Source organism: Meriones unguiculatus, chromosome 11 (genome assembly GCF_030254825.1).
Source record: "Meriones unguiculatus strain TT.TT164.6M chromosome 11, Bangor_MerUng_6.1, whole genome shotgun sequence".
Classification (NCBI taxonomy): Eukaryota; Metazoa; Chordata; class Mammalia; order Rodentia; family Muridae; genus Meriones; species Meriones unguiculatus.
Window position 1 is genome coordinate 23,289,457 of NC_083359.1, and position 22,165 is coordinate 23,311,621.

Below are 22,165 nucleotides of genomic sequence, written 5' to 3' on the forward strand. Positions count from 1 at the left end.
CTTTGAATTCAAGGCCAGCCTGTTGAAGAAACTATGTTTAGAACAGTTAAGGCCCAACCGAGGACTATTCATGGAGATAACATAGAACCCTGACAATGCAGCCACTTCTGATGAGAACTGATAGACAAAGATCAGAAAGAAGGAGAGGAGGACCTCCCCTATCAGTGGACTTGGGGAGGGGCATGCATGCAGAAAGGCGGGGAGAGGGTAGGACTGGGAGGGGAGGAGGGTGGGGTTTATGGGGGGATACAAAATGAATAAAGTGTAATTAATAAAAGTTAAATAAAAAAAATTTTAAAGAAAACAGTCAAGGCTACACAGACAAACCCAGTCTCAAAAAAAAGAAAGAAAACAAAACAAAACAAAACAAAAATAAAAACAACAAAACAAAATAGTAATGGACTGTTCCATTGCCAATTATAGTTAACAGAATCAATGGTGTCTTGAAAATTCAAGATAAAAAAATTTTTTTTGAACTTTAACATAATTTATCTTGGATCTTTCTAGCGATCCTCTCAATTAATGATTTTTTTCCTATAGTATAACAAAGTTACAAACATGAAATATATAAAAGGGAAACATTATTTTAAGAACAGATCAGACAACATACAAAAATAGATTCATGGTTGTAATAATATAAGAAGTCATTGACCCAGCTATAACTCAACAGTGGCAGTTACTACAAAATTTGCTAGAATGGAGACTTGCATTCTGGGATGGTCTTCACTGTTAAAAGATTTTTTTCACAAGTAACCTTTCATTGCAGTGACCACCCTCCACCAAGGTAAGTGTGGAAATGATAAAAGCAAATAGATGGGAAACACACAGAAAAGTTACCCTACTGTTACTACTTACATTATTGCTCATATATATGACATATTTTCTACTGGGTCCCACATACATTGTTTCACAGAACGTCACTAATCATCATGTTCTTGAGTTCAAGCAAACATTAGAAACACTAGGTGGGTCAGACAGACAGATTCCCAGACCCCTTCATGTCTATCATGGGTCTCTAGAAAGACTGCAGAGCAGAGCAGCCATCACAAGCTCAGAGCCCTGCAGCCACCAGACAGAGACGAGAAGGGGCAGGAAGGAGAGTGTGGGAACAGATGGCCCCATCTAGGGCCTCACCACTCTAGAACTCAAGGTGATCCTGACAAATTGTTCTAGAAAAGCTACAGATCAGGCTGCCATTATTAAAGCCCTGCTCTGATGTGTAATTGTCTCAAACTTAAGAAAAAAAAAAAAACAGTAGTAAAAACAACACATTTTTAGAGCGGATGAGAGAAGCCCATTTGGCTGCTATAGGCTGAGTGTCCCTGAGTGGGCATCAGGGATTACTTAGGTTGAAATAGAAATTAAATGATTAAAAAAAATAGAAATTAACACCCTCTTGCCAAACATCAACACAACAGCCTTTGCTCACTCTTAGCAAGACCAAATATTTCATTGACTGGGACAAACTGATTCACTCTGAGGAAGCTGCTTTGTCTTTCTGAACTAAATTTAAACATAAACATGATCTGAAGACAATTAAAAAAAGACAGAAAAAAAAAGAAATGAAATTAGAACTCTGAAGGAAACCAGTGACAGGCCCAAGCTCTGTCCCACCTGGAATAGAACTTCTCTCAGCTGAGAGCCTGTGTCCTGCTTTCTCATTCCCCTTTCATTTCTGCATTGCCTCCTTCTAGCACCTCCTTCAGAGCTCAGTGGGTGAGTATGGGAACAGTGAACATCAAGACAGAAGTGAGGTGGAAATAGCACTAATGAACTCAACCCCTTCATCCATTTCTTCCACTGCTGTCCACCTGTTCCATAATCACCATGGTAACTTCTCCTGATATGGAACACTGATCCTTATCCTAATATCAACCACATAATAATGTGTCATATTTTCAGAGCTTTGAGAAAGCATGGCCACCTATAGTGGTGGTGCTAGAGTCCCTTCTATTTATCTTTATGAGAGAGGTTAAAATCTCGGTTTTACTCTTTGGGGAAGATAGAGGAAGTGACATTTCAAATTACAACACAGTAGATAAAACATGACCATGAAATATTTCTAAATTCAGGATACCCCTTCTCACCAATCTTCACTTTTATTTTTATTTTTTACTTTTAATTCCTATTCTCTTTTGTTAATGGTTGTAACAACCAAGACAGAAGTCTATTTCCTGTATTACCAATGACTACATTGACTAAGGAAACACTAAACTCTAAAATGTTCATGTTTGAGATGTTGTGTTACAGGGAGTGGAGACATGGAGGCAGTGTTGATGTGAGAACTGGGATGATGTTAACCGTGAGTTTGTGTATAGCCAGCTCAGGGTCACCCTCTCCACTGCAGCTGGAAGAATCAACACAGAAAATAGTCCCGGGGCTGGAAAGGGTGTTTGTCTCTGTGATATCAGTTGCACTTTCTGTAATTTCAGGCAGAAGACCCCTCAGAGGGCCACTGTGACCCATTCAGCAGCTCATGGACTGTCTTCTATAATATAGATGTTGTCTTCAGCTCTGGGATACATGACCACTCTGTTTTGTGAGGCTCCAGTCTTAGAGGCATGGAAGGCTACTACACTGCAAAGAGAGAGAGAGGTGTTGAAAGGACAAGAGGGAACCTTGCAGGTCCGAGAAGAACTTTCACGATGACACATACTCAGGACTCCAGGAGCCCCATGCACAAAAACTGTAACAGTGAACAACACCACACAGGGCCTTGGTATTAAGTCGTAGAAAAATTTGTTTAATAGGCATCAGACTGAATAAGAATTATTTTTAAAAAGTTCATATTTGAATCTTTCATATTACTTATGTAATAGAACACAAACGTGGAAGGTCTAAAAAGACAGATTCTAACATCAGACCCAGGTACCTCATCAAGATGTGCATTCTGGAACTGGACTAAGAACTGATTGACATTGGACTGTGACACTTCAGTAAGGGTTAGGAATACCTGGTGACCTGAGTGATATCCCTGGGAACCTATGGAAAGGTAGAAGGAAAGAACCAGCTCCACCATGTTGCCCTCTGACCTCCACAGGTGCCATGACACATCACCCACCACCACACACATCATGTGCAAAACAATACAAGGTTGATTTTTTTTTAAGAATGGGTTTTGAAACTTGTCCAGGATCTACATCCTCTAACTTTTAAGTATAGACTAGAAAAGCATCAAAAACAATAATACAGTGCCTTTCACGGGGGCTGGTATGTGTGCCATAATTTCAAAGATTACTTCTATGACACTCATTTGAATATACCGCATGCACAAATTTATCAGTCATGGAACTGAAAGGAATTAATTTGGGGAAAGGACTGCTGGTGTTTATGGCTGGCCCATCCCAACAGCTATGGGAAGGGCTTCATTTGATGAGCTCATTCTGTGCCCCTTTAATCAGGGTAGCCATGGTGGACTGATATTTGAGCTTCCTAGAACTCATGGAAGAGCAAATGAGAGAAGAAAACAGACTAACTTTAACTCATGAGTGATGGTGGGACATAGTGGAGTTCCGTCACTTGTACACAGTTGTCCATCTACTACTAAAACGTAGAACCAAAATGGAGCTTTCCAGCCAGCCACATAAAGAACTTGCCTGTGCTGAGATTTACAATAACAAGAGAGAGCAAGTGTCATTCTGCCTGGGACAGTCACACATGTAGGGAAACAGTGGAGGATCAAGACACTCAGAGGACACAGTGTGACGCAACTGACAGAAGTCACCAGGAAGCACCAGAAGGTGTCAAGTAGTGGTTAATTTGGTTTCCTGGTTTTCTTTCTTGCTTTTTATTTACTCATATTTCATTGTATTTATTTATTCATTCATTTGGTTTTGTTGCCCTGGCTATCCTGTAACTCCCTATAGAGAACTGGTTGGCCTCAAAGTCACAGAGATCCTCCTGCCTCAGCCTCCTGAGAGATGGAATTAAAAGTGTGAGCCACCACACCTGGGTTTATTTATTTTTAGACACAGTGTTTCTAGATGTCTGGGCTGGCTTAACCTTACAGTCCCCAGCCTTAGCTTATGGAGTGCTGAGATAACAGGTGTGTGCCACCTTGTCCCCCTCTTTTCCTAGTTGTGTTTTCTCTGATATGCAAAGTTGTCGAATGACAGCCCCTTAATGGTAACAGTTGAAATATCTCCTGCAGCCTGGACCCTGCTCTGGGAAGGTGGAGACAAAAGGATCCCTGGGTCTTTCTACTGCCAGTGAAAGCAAACAATGTGATTTGCAGGTCCAAGGAAGACTCTGTCTCAGGGGACAAAGTGAGTGATAGAGAAGGATGCTCCCCCCACACATGTGTACAAGGACAGCTCATGCCTGTCCTCTCCAGGGCCTTGTCCCTGTACTGTCCATGTACACACGTCTACCTATTCCTACACCTATTTTCTCTCTCACATCTCTTAAACCTTAAAAAGAAATAATTTGCCAATAAAGGGACAAAAATTACAGACTAAAATGATTCTGTGTTCTTCCAACTAAAAGAAATACTCTGTTTCCACTTTCAGAAGCAGGTAGTTCCATTTCTATTATATTTCATTTAGCAGCTGGATTTATATGCGTGGGTTCCTGAGCTTGAAGATGGTGTAGTGTGACCTCAGATACCCCTTCCTATTTATGAATCTGATTTCTAAAATGTAGGATGAGAGTAACAGTAGTTCCTACCTTATACATTTAATACTGTGAAGGGAAAGCTGTGACTGAAACGCAATAAGAACTAACTGTATGAAGCCCTTATGATGGGCTGGCACTGTTCAGGACATGGTCTATGGACAACTCTTGTGATTACCATGCACACAGGTAAACCTATGGATGGCAGCCTGAAGGACATGAATTTTGATTGCAAGAAATGGTTCTTGGTACAGTAAATATGTAATGAAATGAGGAAGACAAGATGGCTTCAGACCAAGGCTGATAACCAGATAGCACAGAGGAGGTACAGGGAACTTCCACTGGAGAGACTAAGAGAGCTTCCTGAGCAGACTGAAGGGCCTGCACTCTAGGCTCTTCACTAGAAGGCAGACACTAGTGTGGTGAGGGAAGGGGACCGGAGAGCAGCTGTGGAGACACTGGCCATACCACACTCCCTGACACCTCAGGAATTATCTCCCTCTAAATCTCCTGCACTTTTGGGGCTCCCTCAAACAGCCCACCACTAGAACCTGTCACCCCCATCTTACTTGCCTGAAAGGGCCTGTCAAATAGCTCATATGCTCTTTATCAGTTTTTGGTAGACCAGGTACTCAAAGAAAGAAAACACTGAATGAAACAAGAGTGTATCGAAGCAACTCATTCAATATCAGCTCCATGAAGCAAAACTCACAATGCAGTATCCTCCTCTAAGAGATTAGAATTCTGTTTCTGATGTTGAGATATCTTCTGTTCCTGTCCCTCAATAAATGTAGATAAATACAAAATGCAGAAAATATCTCTGAGAAGTGAGGATATTAAGGAAGGGTCTCATTAAACTACATTTTGAAGGTGCAGAATAGGAGCTGAGCATTGTGAAACACAGCTGTAATTTTAGAACTAAAGAGGTGAAACAGGAGGATTGTGATTTCTAGCCTGGCCTAGGCTACATAGAAAGTTCCAGGCCAGTCTGAGCCACAGAGTGAAACCCTGTCTTAAATCATCCAAACAGTCATTAAATCAATCAGGAAAGAATGATTTACTGGCAAAGGAGACACAGAGCAAAAAATCTCAACTGATAAGGCAAAAAGGCACAACCCATGGCAGCTTACCTTAGACACCCCGACTTCTTTTTCATAAGTACGTGCCCTAAATTGGGGTGGAAGATGGCGAGAGAAGTTGAAAGGAGAATTGAACATGTCATCAGAAACACTCATGATATTTTCTTCTAATCAAGGATATTGTTTCTGTTTTTAATTGAACAACCCCCTGGTAGCTTTGGGTAATGTCTTCTTATACCACAGGGAGGATCTTCTTGATCATTGTTTGGTACATTCACCCACCTAGACTAATTCACTAGAGTGACAACGTTAGACTATTGTTCAGAGAAAGAAACAAACAAGTCTAGATTTCTCTCATGGGCTGCCAGAGAACAAGTCCTTGAGGGGAGAATAAACCACACTGGCATTTACTCGAGTTCTAAGTACTTCTCCCTGTTAGACACAATCTGGTAGGTATCCCAGGATGCTAAAGACTTGTAGGATGCTGAGATTATAGGCACATGACAGTAGAACCACCTTAAATAGTCATTTTGGAAGAACATGTTTTAAATAATTAGAGGAAAAATCTTGAAATCTGACAGGCTTATTCTTGATTCCCATTTTCTGCCTTATTCTGTGAATCAGGTCAATACAGAGCTCAAGGGCGGTGACTTGAAGTGTCAATGGCTGATGTTCCTACACAGAGAATGAGCTACACAGCCAGGAAGGAGAACCTCCTGCAATTGCACAAACCCTCCTGAAGAGGACTGTGCAGGCCTGAGTGCCACCTTCCAATAGTCTGTCCCAGCTTTACTCAGTTGACTTTCCCACCAACTTTGATGCTTCCTCTTCTACTAAATATCTTCCAAATTTTTTGACAGTATCATTATGGACAACAAACTAGATCCCAAGGGTAGGAGAGGAGAGAACTCATCATAGGCCTTAAAGTCTCAAGACTCTACAAAATCTCTTCTGTCATAGTATTTAATTTCTTTTAAAGAGGATGTTAATAATGTTTCCCTTTTGATGGCATTTACCGAAAGACAAAGGATGAGCTTAAGGAACAACAGCGTTGTCTAGTACTGCATGTTGTTCTTGGGTGCCCAACCAACACCTCAGCTAACTTTACTAGAATATAAACTCTGTGGCTTTATAGAACAACTCTTTGGAGACACAGTAGCAATGGTTTAAGATCACTGAGCTCTCATCAAGTACCTGTCGTGCTTTATAGTTTCTAACACAACCCTTGGGGCATGGATATGGAAATCATGTGAACTCACAACCTCCATGGCATGTGCACTTGCTTAAAGGCAGTCAGAGGGACTGAGAACCCTGGCTCTCCTTCCTTGGAGACAGTCGGGAAATCACTTACTGGTGATAACCATGGTGCTCAGAAGCAGCAGCAGCACCAGAGCAGCAATGGAGATGCCGACATAGAAGCCCTTAGTCGTGTTCGTCCTCGGCTTCTGTGTAGGGATCGCTCCCTAAAGAAACAATAAATTAAAGCAACAGTAGTAATAAATAAACAGATGTAAATAAACCAAAGGGGCACCGAGGGAGAGGAACAGAAAACATGCTAGACCCTATCCCGGCCTGTGGACTGTGCGGAATATGAAGAACTATACAGCATAGATTAGAGAGAAAGTGAGAGGGACATATGAAAGGGTTTGGAGCGGAAGAAAAGTAGAAATGATGGAATTCTAATAAACAACTTTCTGAAAAATAAAAATCTAGGCAGACTATGCTCACGGATGCAGCCTGATTAACACCCCGTGATCACACAGAAGCAGACTCCACCCTGGTGTCCTGCTGCAGGTGACCAGGATCACCACAGGTGGAGTAAGCATGAGACAGGCTGGGCCTCAGCTTAGGCCCTGTCATAGTGCATCAGTAGCCTACTACCCTAAGCAGAGCCCTGGAGATGGTCTAACTGCAGGAAGTGGAACATGAGTTCAGGTCTTTGCCTGTGTCTGAGCCTCATGTCTGGATCACAAGCCCAGCTCCTGTGCTCAGTCAATGAGACCCTGGAACATTAGCTCAGCTCTGTGAGTTCTGTGTCTACAGCTACAAACAGCAGTTTCAGTAGGTAAGGTACTTCCAAGTACTTCTTGGCAAACACTGTGAAGAATATAAAAGAAAGTCCATATTTGTTCAGTATTCTGACAGGGTCTTCTCTATCCTAGGCTGACCTGGAACTCACTAGTTGACAATGATGTTGAACCTCTGCTCCTCCTGCCTCCACCTCCTGAGTGTTTGGATGACAGGGCTGTCCACCATGCCCACGTGAACCTCTACTTCATAACATTTTCCTGATTATGAATGGCCGCAATGCCTATCCTTTCTCATTCATCTTCCCGAATTTTGTTCAGTCTTTGCATGAGATAGCATCCAGAAAGTTGACCTGTGCTGCTGTTGCTAGGCATGGGGTGTACACCTTAATCTCATAAGCTAAGAGGTGGAAGTAGGGGGACTGAGAGCTCAAGACCCTTCCCAGGTACACAGCAATTTCAAAGCCAGCTGGAAGTACATGAGATTCTGTCTCAAATACAAAAATAAGTAAGCATCTGAAAACAGTACTGAGTGCTGCTGTGCGAGCTTTCAGCGCACCTAGAGACAGTTTGACATATCCAGAATCAAGATTCTTCCCCCCTGTTGCTTACCAGGACTGTTTGACAGGTGACTGAGGGCAAGAACAATCTCCATATGCTGTGCTCATTTGCTTTATATATAACCATAAGCTGGTCCCTTAGCAACATGTGCATAATGGTTTCTGATATTTAACTAGTATACACAGGTTCTTCCCATATATACCAGGCCACTGGCTGCTAATGTCAAATAAGTCATTACTTTTCTTAGTATCAGACTGCACAAGGTGACACAGGCCTATAACCCCAGTCCTCAGTAGGCTGAGACAGAGAGATTGGGTGTTCTAGGACAGCCTGAGTTATGAAATGAGATGATGTCTCCAAGGAAGGGGCTGCTATGGTGGGATCCACACCTATAATTTCAGCACTTGGGAGATAGAGGCAGCAGGATCAGGAGTTCAGGGTTATCCTCAGCTATGCATCGAGTTTGAGGTCATTTGGACTGCATTAATATCTGTCTCAAAAAACAAACAAAAGAAACTTACTATCAGCGTTTATGTGTTTTATTTTGACTGTCAATAGGTAAGGCATAAGGCCATTTGCCCTTATATGGATATCTCCACTTTGGCTTAAATGTTTTCTGTAGCTGTTGTTTTCATTAGGTGGTTTTTGGCAGTTCACACCCAAGGGCCTTGCACATGCCAGCAAGGACTCTGCTGCTTTCAATAATCAAACGATCCTTGCTAATCAGTAGATGGCTTTTCTCTTACCTCAACCCCCATTTCTCCTGTGCTACTTAAACATACTAAAACAAATCTTGTTTCTTCCTATAGTCAAGAGGAAAAACGTTTTTGATAATCCTATTTCCGCTCTTCATAGAGGTAGAACTCTGGAAAGAATCCTGCGACTGGACTGCCTTAGTTTTTCCTAGACTTTCTCTAGAAAAAATCATGCAAAATTCAGAATGTCTAAGACCTTAGACATAATGAGTAGGTTTGTTTGTGGAAAAAAAATCACCAATGGGCTCTACAGATCATTGGGTAAGAAAACAATATTAGGGGTTCCTAAATGAACTTCTTGAATTCAAACATCCTTTATAAGCATCAAGTTCTTCATTTTAATTTCTTTACTTTTATATACTTATAAATTTGTTTATACACAGTGTTTGAGGCAAGATCTCACAATGTAGCCCAAGTGTCTATTTGGAGGCTGGCCTCCAACTTCTGGTCTTTACTACCTTCCTGAGTTCAATGAGTCAGGAATATACCACTGTATCTGACTCTTTTCCTTTTCTTCTTTTTTTTTTTGACTCAAATGCCTGTAAACTAATTTTTACAGACAAAATCTTTAAATACAAATTGTTTCCCAAAAGATTTACAAGTGAACAAGGTTAATAATTTAGGGAGGAATATGCTTACAGTGTAATTATCCCAAGAGTCCTCTGAGGATGTCACAGTGATAGTCCAATCTGTTCAACAAGAAGGAAAATTAGTTATCAATACAAGATTGTAAGATTTCTTTTTTTAATATATCTGCAAATATTACCCACAAGGCCAGTGGGTCTAATACCTTGTGACAGTCAGGATTTAACATGGCAGGAGAGTCTCTGGGCCCAAAATTTTGAACTTTTAGATATGCAAAGCATTTTTGAAATGTCTATTTAATAACAAGGAATATATTGTTTTCATTGTTTCTATGTGTCTGAATGAAATACAGAATCCTCTTCCTGCTGAGTATCTGCATATATAGGAGTTATAAAATCCTACTAAGAATTCCCTTAACTACATTTCCAGATGCAGGAGCAAATGAGCATATATTTCTAATTTTATCAAATGACAGACAACTCTGCAGGCAACACATACACATAATGCCCACACAATAAGTGAAAACACTACAGGTCAATGGAACACCCTTGTACTGCAAAAGCTGACATTGCCCAGCATGAATACAGTTGGACAACTTGACCCTCCTCAGTTTCCACGTTACTTCGTTTACATTTTACTCAGTGTGAGAGCCCTTCCAACAAGCCAAAGGCAGTGACTAAGTTGAGGCAACATCTACAGTCTAGGTTCTGATTGTGACTTAGGTCCTTAAGTAAGACCTTCCAGGAATAAGAGCAAGTGACTCAGTAACATGAAGTTAAATTTGACAGAATTCAAATTCAATGCTAATCATGTTCATTAGCAAATTGACCTTCATACTGCAGGTCCTGGATATGAACACTTAGGAATGCATGCTTGAGCATTCAACACTGTGTTGAAAACATTTGTGATGTTATTATTGTGATGTGATGAAGAAACAGTGAGGAGGAGGATGAATACTATGGAATTTTCTTTAGAACTATCACACCCTTTATCCAATGATAAATATTCAGCAACTTGTCAAAAGAAATGAGCCTAGTATTGGTAGATAAATTAAAAGGTGTCTGGCTCCCAAGAATTATAGTTTCCCCAGTCTAGTAGTGATATAAGTTGCCATGAAATAATACAATGAGATGGTGTGTAAGATTTCTAGCAGGCACAGCTATCAAAGACAGGTGATTGAGGGGCCATGTAATTACCCTTGTCCCTATTTTTCTTGCTTTTGCAAAATGGTCACCGACAGAAGGCAGACATGGGTTCAGTAAGGAATTAGCCCAGGAACCTCAAGTTACAAACCAAAATGCCAATTGTCTCAACAATACTAGTGACACAGCTTCTCCATTATCTACTCCACTCTGGAAAGTGCTTCTCTGAACAGGATTAGATGACATGGCATTACACAGATTGATTCCCCTCCCCAGTTCCTCACTTCCTTCTTCCTCGAACCAGGGAACAGAGGCAGACAACTGCTCCTTCTGCCTTTAGGGGGTTTTGTTGTTGTTTTGTTTGTGTTGGGTTGTTTTGGGGTTTTGCTGTTGTTGTTGTTTTTAACTATTTTCATTTTGTTCTGCCTGGAAACTCTAATAATTTCCCTTTCAAAAGCCAAGGTCACCATCACCGTTATCTAAGCCTCCGAACTCTGAGTTCATTGCATGTGACTTTAAACTAACCGGTATACAGGAATGCCTGGGTAAAGGTAGGCCACATGGGATGAGGAGGCCACAGTTAAGCAGCAACTGAGAATACTGAGTCACACATATGCACATGCAGAGTCCTTCAAGACCTGACCTTGTTTGGATAGAACTTAAGCAAGCAATTAGCCAGCTCTGAAACACAAAGGTTAGCATGTAGCATTCTCAAAACTTAACACTATTGTTGCCTTAGAGCTAGCTAGGAAAAATGGCAGAGTTCAGCATCACTTCAGTTGATCAGGTGAAGACATGACTCCTCTCTAGGTTAAAGACAGGAGGTAGTATAGCGTACCCCTGAATATGGACAGTAAGACCCAATGTTCAGAGTGAGTGAAAGAAAGTTAGGGTTTCATGGCTGCAAGTATCTTCCTTGCTGCTGTTGGTATTCTCAACCCCCCTTAGGCTATTCTGGTTGCTATAACAAGATAGCACAGAGTGCGTAAATTAACAACAAAACATATGCATGAGTAAAGTGGAGAGAAGGGCTTGAGGTTAAGAGCACTGGCTTTTCTTCCAAAGGTCTTGAGTTCTATTCCCAGGAACCACATGGTGGTTCATAACCATCTATGATGAAATCTGGTACCTTCTTTTGGGATGGAGATCTACATACAGGCAGAAAACTGTATATATAATAAATAAATAAATCTTTTGAAAAGACAGAGAGAAAGCAATGCACTGATCGCAGTTCTAAAGACTGGGAGTCCCAGATCTAGACACAAACTAACTGGATAACTGGTGAATGCTCCTTTGTTCTTAGATGATACTTTTTGTGTGTCCCAAAGGGAAGGAAAATGCAAATCAGCCCCATCAAACCTCTCATAAAGGATCTAACAGCATGCATCAACGTCTTACTCATAACCTAATCACCTTTCAGATACCTCCAGCTCTTAGTCAACTGTACTGTGGATTAAACATTAGCAAAGGAATTAATAGGGAGACAAGCATGCCTCAGTGTGTCCTATTTCTTTCTTAAACATCTCTCTTCATAATGACCCCTGTGCTTAGGATCTGTATTAAGTATCTACTGATAAACAAGCAACTCTCCATCATGTTGACTCTCCCTGACATTGTTTTCCTCAAAAAAAAAAAAAAAAAAAAAACCTCACAACCTAGTTTGGCCTGAATGGTGGTCCGCAATGGGGAAGGGACCCTTTCAGGCTGCTGTAGAGGGTAGCATGAAACTGTACCTCTGTCTTTGCCACCCCTGACAATGTGAGATATGTCTTGTGGCAGAGAGTGTGGGCTCTTCAACACCAGCTTTATCAAGATCTGAACTTTCCAAGGGAATCAGAAGGATAAATATAGTTACCTGTAGTGTTATAGAATGGGATTTCTGTCACCTTAGCTGTTGTCTCATATGGACAAAATGTAGTGGTTTCTGGAATGAGAACAATGCAAGAACTGTTTCAGCTATGAAGACAGTTGGCTACCACCAAGGAAAATGGAAACACTTAACCCAAAATGTACCATCTCCATTTCACACTACCTCCCCCAACCTTCCTATACAAGAATGTCTCCCTCCTTTTCACTTCTGCATCTGCTGACTCCTCTTAGAAATGTATCCAAGATGGCCACTGTCTGTAATTGTTTCACTCTCCCAAGAACATGAGATCTGTGTTGTAATATTCTGGACAATTTTATTGGATTCAAAACTGTTTCACACTTTGCATTCTAGACCCTTGAATGCTTTTGGAACATACAGTTGATAGTAACACGTGGAGAACGGGATGTTCACAAAGGATCACGATTTATTAAGACAAGGGGCATTTCACTTTCTAGAAAAAGTCCCTGGAAGTTTCTCTCTACCCTCTTCACTACAGGTTCTTATTCAAGGTCAAGATTATTCACATTTATTTTCAGGGAGATGGGCTCACTGAACAATGTGGAATAGAGTCCCTATTTTATCTCTGAGTTCTTGTCAAGGTAAAAGTATCATTCTGAAGAAGACTCCTATCCTGCAGCCTGCCTTACCTTATGGAATTTTTCTTTCTCCCTCTATTTAGAATTTACTTACTCTAGGTTGGTTGATTGAGTGAGTGACTGCCTGAGACAAGGTCTCTCCACTGATTCCTTAACCAAGAGTGATTTCCTGTGTTATCTGACTCATCTTCCACTTCTCACCAAAGGCTTCCACATGGAACTCTCTAGTGCAGCCCATGTTTCCCTTCCTCCTCCTGGAGTCCCTACATGTTTCCCATGAATAGCTCACTTCACATGAAGAGCTGAGCAGCTTCCCTCTCTCTGAGTCCTATAAATGCATCCCTTCTCAGAACAACACAGGCTCTTAGAGTAAGTTGCTGGTGGCCAGACTGGAATTCCTAAACCTGAGCTTCCTCATAGCCCCTCAGTGGCCTTTCTGGATCCCTTCCCTCATTCCCACCTGATCCTTCCATCTGAACAAAACCCTCCCTCTCTGCACCTCTGTCCTGTTTTACCCTTACACTCAAACATGGAAGAAGATATGATTGTCCTTCTCAATTAAAAAGAAGAGGACACAAATTTATATACCCATTTTGTTCTTGGTAAAAGACATAATGAGCTTAACTCATTATGTCTTAACCCAGCCTGGGTCACTTTTCTCCACAATCTTTACAATCTCACATTCTATATTCCATGAATAGAATATAGGATAGCTAGGAGGAGCACAAGAAGTGGGTGTGAAGATCTGTGTTCTTTTCTTAGAGTCACCAGAGTATTTGCCTTCTCTCTTGGCTGGACCCTTCAACCCTCAACAGCAATCTTTAGGAAACTAACAATAGAAAAATAAGATTCCACCAATACCAACCCTGAAGTGGCCATATGGACACATGAACCAACATTCCTCTTTTAAACCTGTTTTTAATGAAGCCAGGAACTTATCTATGTTCTCCAAACTCAGCCCATGAGCCCACCCTCTTAAGCACCAAAAACTAAGTATTGAAATATTCTGTCAATGCTGAGGGATCCTCACATTGCTGTAAAACATCCTCAGTTTTATAGGATGTGCAGCTGCCTTGAACAAAACGGATTTTCTCACAAACCATCTGCCCTAAAATCCCAGTTATAACCTAGAGTCCTTTGCAAACTTGGCCTGTAGGCCAGTCCTTCAGGAGTCTGCTGCTTGGATGTGCCTGCAGGCCAATGAGAGCTCAGCGTAATCAATACCTACTATCAGATTACTCAAAAAGAGCCGTGTGGCTTCTGCTTTGAGAAGCTCTCTAACAGCTGTCTTTTCACTCAGAGATGTAGAAAGGTTGAACCTGAACTTTCCTTCAGGATTACAAGCTATTTCCCAACTTTAAGTCAAGTAATTACCCATTAATAGCAAATCTAAACTCTTACTTGTAGGCAATTTGAAACAGGAACTACATGGACTCAATCAAAATCATGACTATGATAACTATGATAAATCCTTTCCTAATGCATTCAAATTTGATGTGTTTTTTAATTTCTTTTCTTTTTAAAAAAATATTTATTTATTATGTATACAATGTTCTGTCTGCATGTATGCCTGCACACCTGAAGAGGGCACTATATCTCCTTATAGATGGTTGTGAGCCACCATGTGGTTGCTGAGAATTGAACTCAGGACCTCTGGAAGAGCAGCTAGTGCTCTTAACCTCAGAGTCATCTCTCCAGCCCCCCGAGTTTTGTTTTATTTTTTTTTATTTCTATAAAGGATATTTTTTTTACACTTTTCATGCTACATGAATGAATTAAAAGATCCTTAAAGCAAAACTTTACAAGGCATCCACTGCCTGTTTAAACGGGTGTGTTATGATGTTTTTTCCAGTGAAGATGGAAAAGTTGAAGAAACCCTCCAAACATCTGTGCCCAAGATGGGAGGCCTGACCCTGGAGTTAGGAGAACAAGCTTTCAATTCAAGTGAACAAGGACAGAGTCTCAGTAACTTTCTGACTGTCTCATAACTTCCACCATGAACTTTCTGACTCTGTGTCAGTTTCTGTCACTATGAAATAGGGACAGATCCCAGCTATATCAGACAAATGTCTGAGAATTAAGCACTGCATCATAAAGCATGTAGCATGTTGCCTGGTGCTCAGGAAACACTAGATGTTAGCTTCACTGAACTATGGCCTTAGCTGGGTGGCCCAGTTTCAGAATGGAATTAAAGGGTCCAAAGTGTCCCTATCCTGACTCTAGATCTCAGTCATTCCTTATTTTATTTTTTTAATAAGAAAGTAAATTCCAGCTGGGCCAGATTCCCATGACCTCATCATCTATCCTAGAGCAACGATCCACCGCAGTCTAGCTGGTAGTGAACTCCCTGGAACTGGGACAAAGAAAGTTGGGTGTCCTCCCTCTTCAAGCTCTTGCACAGCAGGGAGGGAATGCAGCTTAGCATTGGAAAATCACTCACCCTGTCAAGCTGTTGTTTGGGAACCAGTTCAGAACCCTTCACCTGTATTACTCTTCTGACTTGATGCTGTGACTGTGTGTCTTACCACCTCCTATGAGAAGGACCATGGGCCCTGATACACACGTGTTTACCTGGTTTAGTCTGTGTGTGTGCTGGTGTTGGAGGAGTAGAGGTAGAGACTCTGGTTGATGTTGGTTCATGCGTCGGTCTTGTTGAAATAGTCGTGGGTCTTGTGATAGTTGTGGTTCTTGTGGTAGTTGTGGGTCTTGTTGTAGTTGTGGGTCTTGTTGTAGTTGTGGGTCTTGTTGGAGGACTTGAGGGAATCTCTGGATTGGAAAATCAAGATGAAACAAGGATCAGTGGAGCAAGAAGAGACAAGAGCTTCTACTGTGAAACCAGTGAGGGGCTGTCCCCAGCCAAAAACTCTCCTCCTGATATTCTATTCTTTGTCATTGATGATAATGTGCAGAGTTCCAGGCCTGGAACAAAGGCGAAGTAGTGCTGGAAGGACGCAGTGAGCCAAGCACTCATTCTTTTTTGTGTAGCAGACCTACGTCCCCTGTAAGTAATCTGCCTCTATATTAACTGTGCTGGCTACAAAGTAAGAGCTTGGGAATGAAGAAATATTGCTTTGAAGACTCTCCCTTATGTGGGATATGGTGCAATACCTTAATCCGGTGTGATTGTACCTTGAAATAAAGAGAAAAAAACTTTACTGTTTCTATTTTGTGTAAGGAAGTAGTGGGAAAAGAGCATCCCACTTACATGTAATGCATTTATTTATCCATTTGTTTGAGTGATTGTGTAATGTCAGGGGATAGCTTTTCAGAGTCTGTTCTCTCCTTCCTCCATGTGGGCCAAGAGATTGAACTCAGATCATCAGCTTAGCAGTGAGTACCTATACCCACTGAGCCATCGCACTGGCCCTCAGGATACTTTTCTGTAGCGCATGGGGCTATGTTTCTGTAAAGGGTCAGATAGTGTTTTTGGTTTGGAAACTTAAAAACAGGTGTTCAGTAGCAAGTACTCATGTCAATCAGTTTGAAAGTCATCACTCACAGCACAGCAAGGAGTGGGTGTGGCTTGCTGCAATAAATCTGTTCACACTAGTAAATGGTCTACTTATAACCTGGTCTGCCCCTAGGCTCTAGCTGGCTGATCCAGTCTAACGCATGGACAGAAGCTTGAGTGCAGTATAAAACCTCCCTGGACAATATACATATATACATATATACATATATATATAATTTATATATAATTTAATTTTCTTGTATTTATTGTATTTATTTATTACAATTTATTCACTTTGGGTCTCAGACTCCTCAGGAGAACTACTGACAAGATCATTTGGAAGGCTGCTCTTTGAAGAGAATCCTCTGCCTGCCCTGCCATTCCAGTCATGGCAGCTACCACTCTCTATTCCTTCTTATATATCTCTCTCTCACATTCTCTCTCTCTCTGCGTAAAAAATAAAATGAGTTCAAGCAGTTGAACTCTCTCAGGGAGGGCAGCAGCAAGAAACAACAGAGACTCAGTGGAGCGTGGGGTTTGGTGAGGCTTATCCTCAGCTTTCCATGAGATTCTTTAGTGAGGAGCTGTGAACTCAGGCTTCATACCTGAGTCCTGTCATCATACAGCACTCCCCCGTAAATGGTGAGTAAGCTTCAAAGGATGCCAAAGTTGACCCTAAACCGTAGTGACTGCATAGCTCAAGTTAGTAAAGAAAGCTTCCATCATCCTGTGAGAAGGCTCAGGGGGTCAAATGTAGGAGGGGAAAAAAAATCTTCCTTTATTTTTTTCCAAGACAGGGTTTCTCTGTGTAGCCTGGGCTTTCCTGGACTTGCTTTGTAGACCAGGTTGTCCTCGAACTCGCAGAAATCTGCCTACTTCTGCCTTCCTGAGTTCTTGGATTAAAGGCATGCATTGCTGTACCTGGCTATGGTCTTGCTCTTAAAGAAGTTCCTCTCCATGGTTTTTTGTTTGGTTTGGTGTGGTTTGGTGGTTCGAATGGCCCATAAGCTCGCTTATTTATTTATTTATTTATTTGTTTATTTATATCTACTTTAATCCTGATGGTAGCCCCCTCCTTCCTCTCCTTCATGTCCTACCCTCCTTCTATTTTTCCCCCTATTCCCTCTCTCAGGGTTTACTGAGAAGCCCCCCATCCCCTGGAAACCTCTTCACACCGCCATCAAGATATGAACTTCAAATATTGTGTTGTTTCTGTCTAATGTCCTCCCTCCCAAGTCAAGGTCCAATCATGGCCTCTGATTGAGCATCTTCATTCTAATAAATTCACTGGAGGGAAGTGTATATCAGAGTCTCTTATAGACTCTCCACTGTTGCTCATCTGTCATTACACAGAGGAATGACCAGAATGGAAGGTGAGTGCAGTTTCATGAACAAACAAGACTGTCCCAAGTACAGTTGGGACATGGATGCTGACTTAGCTCATGGTTTTGTATTAATATCGTCGATTTTAGGACCTCATCCAATCAAATAAGGTTGTTCTGCTACTCAAAAGAGAATATTTAAGGGTGGGTTTGGTGGCATATGTCTGTATTCTCAGGACATGAGATTTACCGTCTTCTTTTAAAAAATCAAAAGCAAGTGTTTAATGACCAACATGTTCAAAGCCCTTTTGTTACAGGAAAAGACCAAATTATTAGCAAACACTGGACTCCATTCACTTGCAAGAAATAAAAAAAAAAAAGAAAGCTTACCCGGTGTAACTTCCAATGAAAAGGTGAATTTCAGATCGTTGAACCATCCAGGTATCTCCACTCGACAACAGTACAGACCACTGTCACTCTGAACAGCGTCCTCTATTGTCAAGGATACATTTCTTTCTGAAATATTCCCCTTTAGCTGGTATCGGGGGCTCTTCTGATAAGTGACTTGATATCCATCAGTCCAGATAAGCGTGTTTGCACACTGAGAAGATGGGCATTCCCCTGTGCCCCAACATGTGGTTGTGACCCCACGATAGGAGTAATTACATGGAAGTGTGACAGGGTGACCCACCAGCCCCTTCACTAGTCTATAAGAATCCACAGCACCTGTGATTTCAAAAAGGGAGAAGGGGAGAGATGGAGAATTAGTACTGAACATTTTCCTAAAATTTTGTTTTTGTTTCTTTTCAGAAAAATTAAAGGGGGATGGGACTCGAGTGGAATTGAACTTATGGTATTATGAAAAAGAGGTAAATGCTACACAGCTCCAGCCTCTCCTTATTATTGGTGTTTTCCTTTAGGGTGTGTGTGTGTGTGTGTGTGTGTGTGTGTGTGTGTGTACGGAGTGTATGTGCACTGGTATAGGGTGGGGGGGTTGAAGGGTACAGGGAATTACAACTTAATTTTTGTTGTTATTATTTGGTGTTTTGAGCCAGGGTCTCACTTTGTAGCCTTGACTGGCCTGAAGCTGGCGCATAAAACAAGCTGGCTTCAAACTCCCACAAAACAAATAAACAAAAACCCACTAAGCAGAAATCCCTTCTTATAGTTGGTGACATTCCAGAATTTGAGGAAGACCCACTTGGAAAGTTGACACAGAATGATACAATTTTAAAAACTGAAGTGATTAAACATAATTCTTACGGAAATGATAGAATAAAAATCCTAATACCAATACCTTCCATGATGATCTTAAAGGAACTCTGAGGGCTGAGGATGTAGCTCAGTGATACAGTGCTTGGCTAGCCTATGCCAGGCCCTGTGCTGAATCCCCCAAGCAGGAAACAAACAAATAAGAACAAAAGAACAAAGCAATGAAGTGTGAGATTCACTAACTAATCACCTATATGCAGGCCTTGGCTCTGAGTTTGACACATAATCTGAAAAAACATGTTTCTTGTTGGTTTAAATAAGTATATTTCTTACTGGGAAACACATAAACGGTTTTGCCAAATACCTTGTTTAGTATCACAAATAAAATACATGCTATTTTAATTAAGTCATAGAACTGTATTTCATTTTTCATCAATGATCTCAGCTTCCGGGAGGTAGAGACAGGAGGATCAAAAATTTGAGGTGATCCTCAGCTACCTATGGAGTCTGAGGCCAGCCTCAACTAACTTAGAGCCTGTCCCAAAGACAACTGTTAATCGTTCTTTTGCCCTTTTAAAGGAATGTTTTTAGTTAGAATGTTTTTAAGTTACACAATTGACAACGGTTTAAATAAACAAAAAGGCGCAAAGAACTGTAATGAAGGCTGACTCTGACCAGCCACCATGCGTGAAAAGCACTGTTTCTGATTTCTTATTAACCTTTGACTATCACATGCATGCACTTACAACCACCATTACTTGTCTGTCACATACATACATGTATTCTCACCCATACTTGTCCAACACATGCAGGCATGTGTACTCATCCTTGCTCGTCCATCGCATATATGCACATGTTTCACCTTCTGCCTCACATGTTCCTGTGGGTCATGTTTATTTAGCTATCTGTTTTGAAATTCATACAGGTCACACAAGTTTCTTTGGAGCTACAATCTATCATGGTTCTCTGCTCACTACATAGCCCATAATCAAAAATCTCAAGGATTGTCATCTCCTCTGACTCCTCAGCATGCCCAGATCATCTACTCACTTACCTGGAAGAAGGAGCATGAGGCCTAAAATGAAGACTTGAGGATGCATCATGACGTTGACCTGAAGGACAGTGATAAGATGCTCGGGTTAGCTGTGGCTCTCAGCACATCATAACTGAGCAGGTCTAGAAAAGCATTGGGTATAGGTACAAACCTTCCATTCACAGAACACTCCCATGCCTAGATATCCTCCTAGGTAAAATAGCACTAATGTTCGCTCAGCTTTATGGAGAATCTGCTCTGAAGGAAGAGCTAGCTAAGCTATTTAAATCCTCATGTTCTCATATGGCAGCTACTTTTAAGCTCATTTATGAAGGTTGTTACGTGGCTTCAGATTCTAACTTCTAGATTTCAGATTTTGCTTCTTAATTACTCAACCATAAAGCCATGAGTAAGCCTGACTAGTACTTCATTAACTCTGCTTCCGATCAGAAGATTCTCTGACTTACTCTCATAGAGTAAGTCTTAAAGATAGTAATAGCTTTCTTGACTCCTCCATAAGCTCAGCATTTATGCCGGGGGCCCCACACTATTAGCACTTAACAGCCTCTACACTTAGAAGAGATCAGAAAATTGATGCTGCAAACTGTTGGCCAAATACTAAGAATTTTAATGAGAGTTATAAAGGACATTAAGGTAACTTTAGAACATACACAACACACATGAGACATAATTACTTTCTGACTAATAGAAATAGTCGGCAGAACATGACGCCAACCATTCTGTCCCTTTAGAGTTCTACTGAAGAAGGGTCATGTCCATGGGTATTCCCTGTCTCACACAGTTGGCTACCTTCCTGACACGAGCTCACTGTCACTAGCCATCTCTCAGGGTGTCCTATGGCCTACCTGCTTATAAAATGAAGGGAACAGACAGTGATGGCTAATAGTCTTCCGGGTTCCCAAAGGCAACCTTATTCACATTCTGGAATTCAACTTAGTAACTAGTTGAGATCTACCATGGAGTAAGCACCTTGCTGGTTGCTTGAAATCCTTTTATTCTTGTTTTTACATCTTTGAGAAGAATTTGTGAGTCCATCTCAGCCATCAGATTTTGAGTTGTAGTTCCCTGTTGAAGCTGCCCGGTGATGATCTTCTAGGGAGACGGAGGAGGGATAGAAATTTATATTTCAATAGCTATAAATGGCATCAATTCTCTTCAATCCCCTCAGTAGCCATTTACTTCCAGCCCCTGCATCTCAGCTAACAGTCCTGTGACAATCAGCAACAACTTCTGAAGTGTACTGTGACATTTTCACACAGCTAGCCTCCACCAACCCTAAAGTGAAGAATTTTAGAACATTTCATCGATAGAAGAGATTTCTGGCAGAGCTGTGATGGCACAAATCTTTAATCCCAGCTATGGCCCATCTGCCTGATGTTTCAACTAGGATACTTGGAAAATGCATTGATTTATGGCTTCCTATGTTTCCAGGACTGTAAAAATCCACATAACCTCTTCCACAGTGGAACATGATATTCATTCATGGCAAACTAGCCTACATCATGGTACTGTGCCTCGGTCATTCCAATTTGGGACAGAATAACCACCTATTTCTGTTGGGATAAGAGCTACATTTTTCTAATTTTTGGAAGTTACATTTAAATATTTTTGTGCCAGGCAGCGCATGATCATGCCAGGGCACCTGTGTGGTCTGAGGACAACTCTGTGGAGTAGGTTCTCTACTTTAATGCAGGTCCTGGGTGTTCAGGAATGGTGGCAAGCGCCTTTAGTGCTGAGCCACCTCATGAGAGCAAGGGCTGGGTGCACTGGCACTGCCAAGAGCTAGGAGAACAAATGTCAAAGTGTCTCATGCAGGGTTAAAACACTCCTTATTTGATTGCTGAGTAGTATTCCGTTGTGTGAATGTACCACAATTTCTGTATCCATTCCTCAGTTGAAG

At 41.3% G+C, this 22,165-nt stretch overlaps 1 protein-coding gene across 2 annotated transcripts; it reads right to left on the reverse strand.

Annotated features, from left to right (window-relative positions):
* Nucleotides 1-448: 448 nt before the first annotated feature.
* On the reverse strand, nt 449-20,314 carry LOC110554054 (hepatitis A virus cellular receptor 1 homolog). Of its 2 annotated transcripts, XM_021646416.2 has the most exons (8): nt 20,266-20,314; nt 18,390-18,725; nt 15,798-15,992; nt 12,616-12,684; nt 9,673-9,722; nt 7,042-7,153; nt 5,742-5,778; nt 449-2,577 (listed from the first exon to the last, which is right to left on the reverse strand). In XM_021646416.2, exons 1-8 carry the CDS (start codon nt 20,312-20,314, stop codon nt 2,475-2,477), a joined length of 951 nt encoding a protein of 316 aa, XP_021502091.1. In that variant the 3' UTR covers nt 449-2,474. The 2 variants fall into 2 exon arrangements, with proteins under 2 accessions (XP_021502091.1, XP_021502093.1); XM_021646418.2 differs by lacking the exon at nt 12,616-12,684.
* Between the last annotated feature and the right edge of the window lie 1,851 nt (nt 20,315-22,165).

Coding starts and splice junctions, on each gene's coding strand:
- LOC110554054 (XM_021646416.2), bottom strand. CDS start 20,314: ATGATGCATCCTCAAGTCTTCATTTTAGGCCTCATGCTCCTTCTTCCA. Junction 18,726..20,265: donor CCTCATGCTCCTTCTTCCAG/GTAAGTGAGTAG, acceptor TTGAAATCACAG/GTGCTGTGGATTCTTATAGA. Junction 12,685..15,797: donor ACACACACAGACTAAACCAG/GTAAACACGTGT, acceptor TTCTCATTCCAG/AAACCACTACATTTTGTCCA.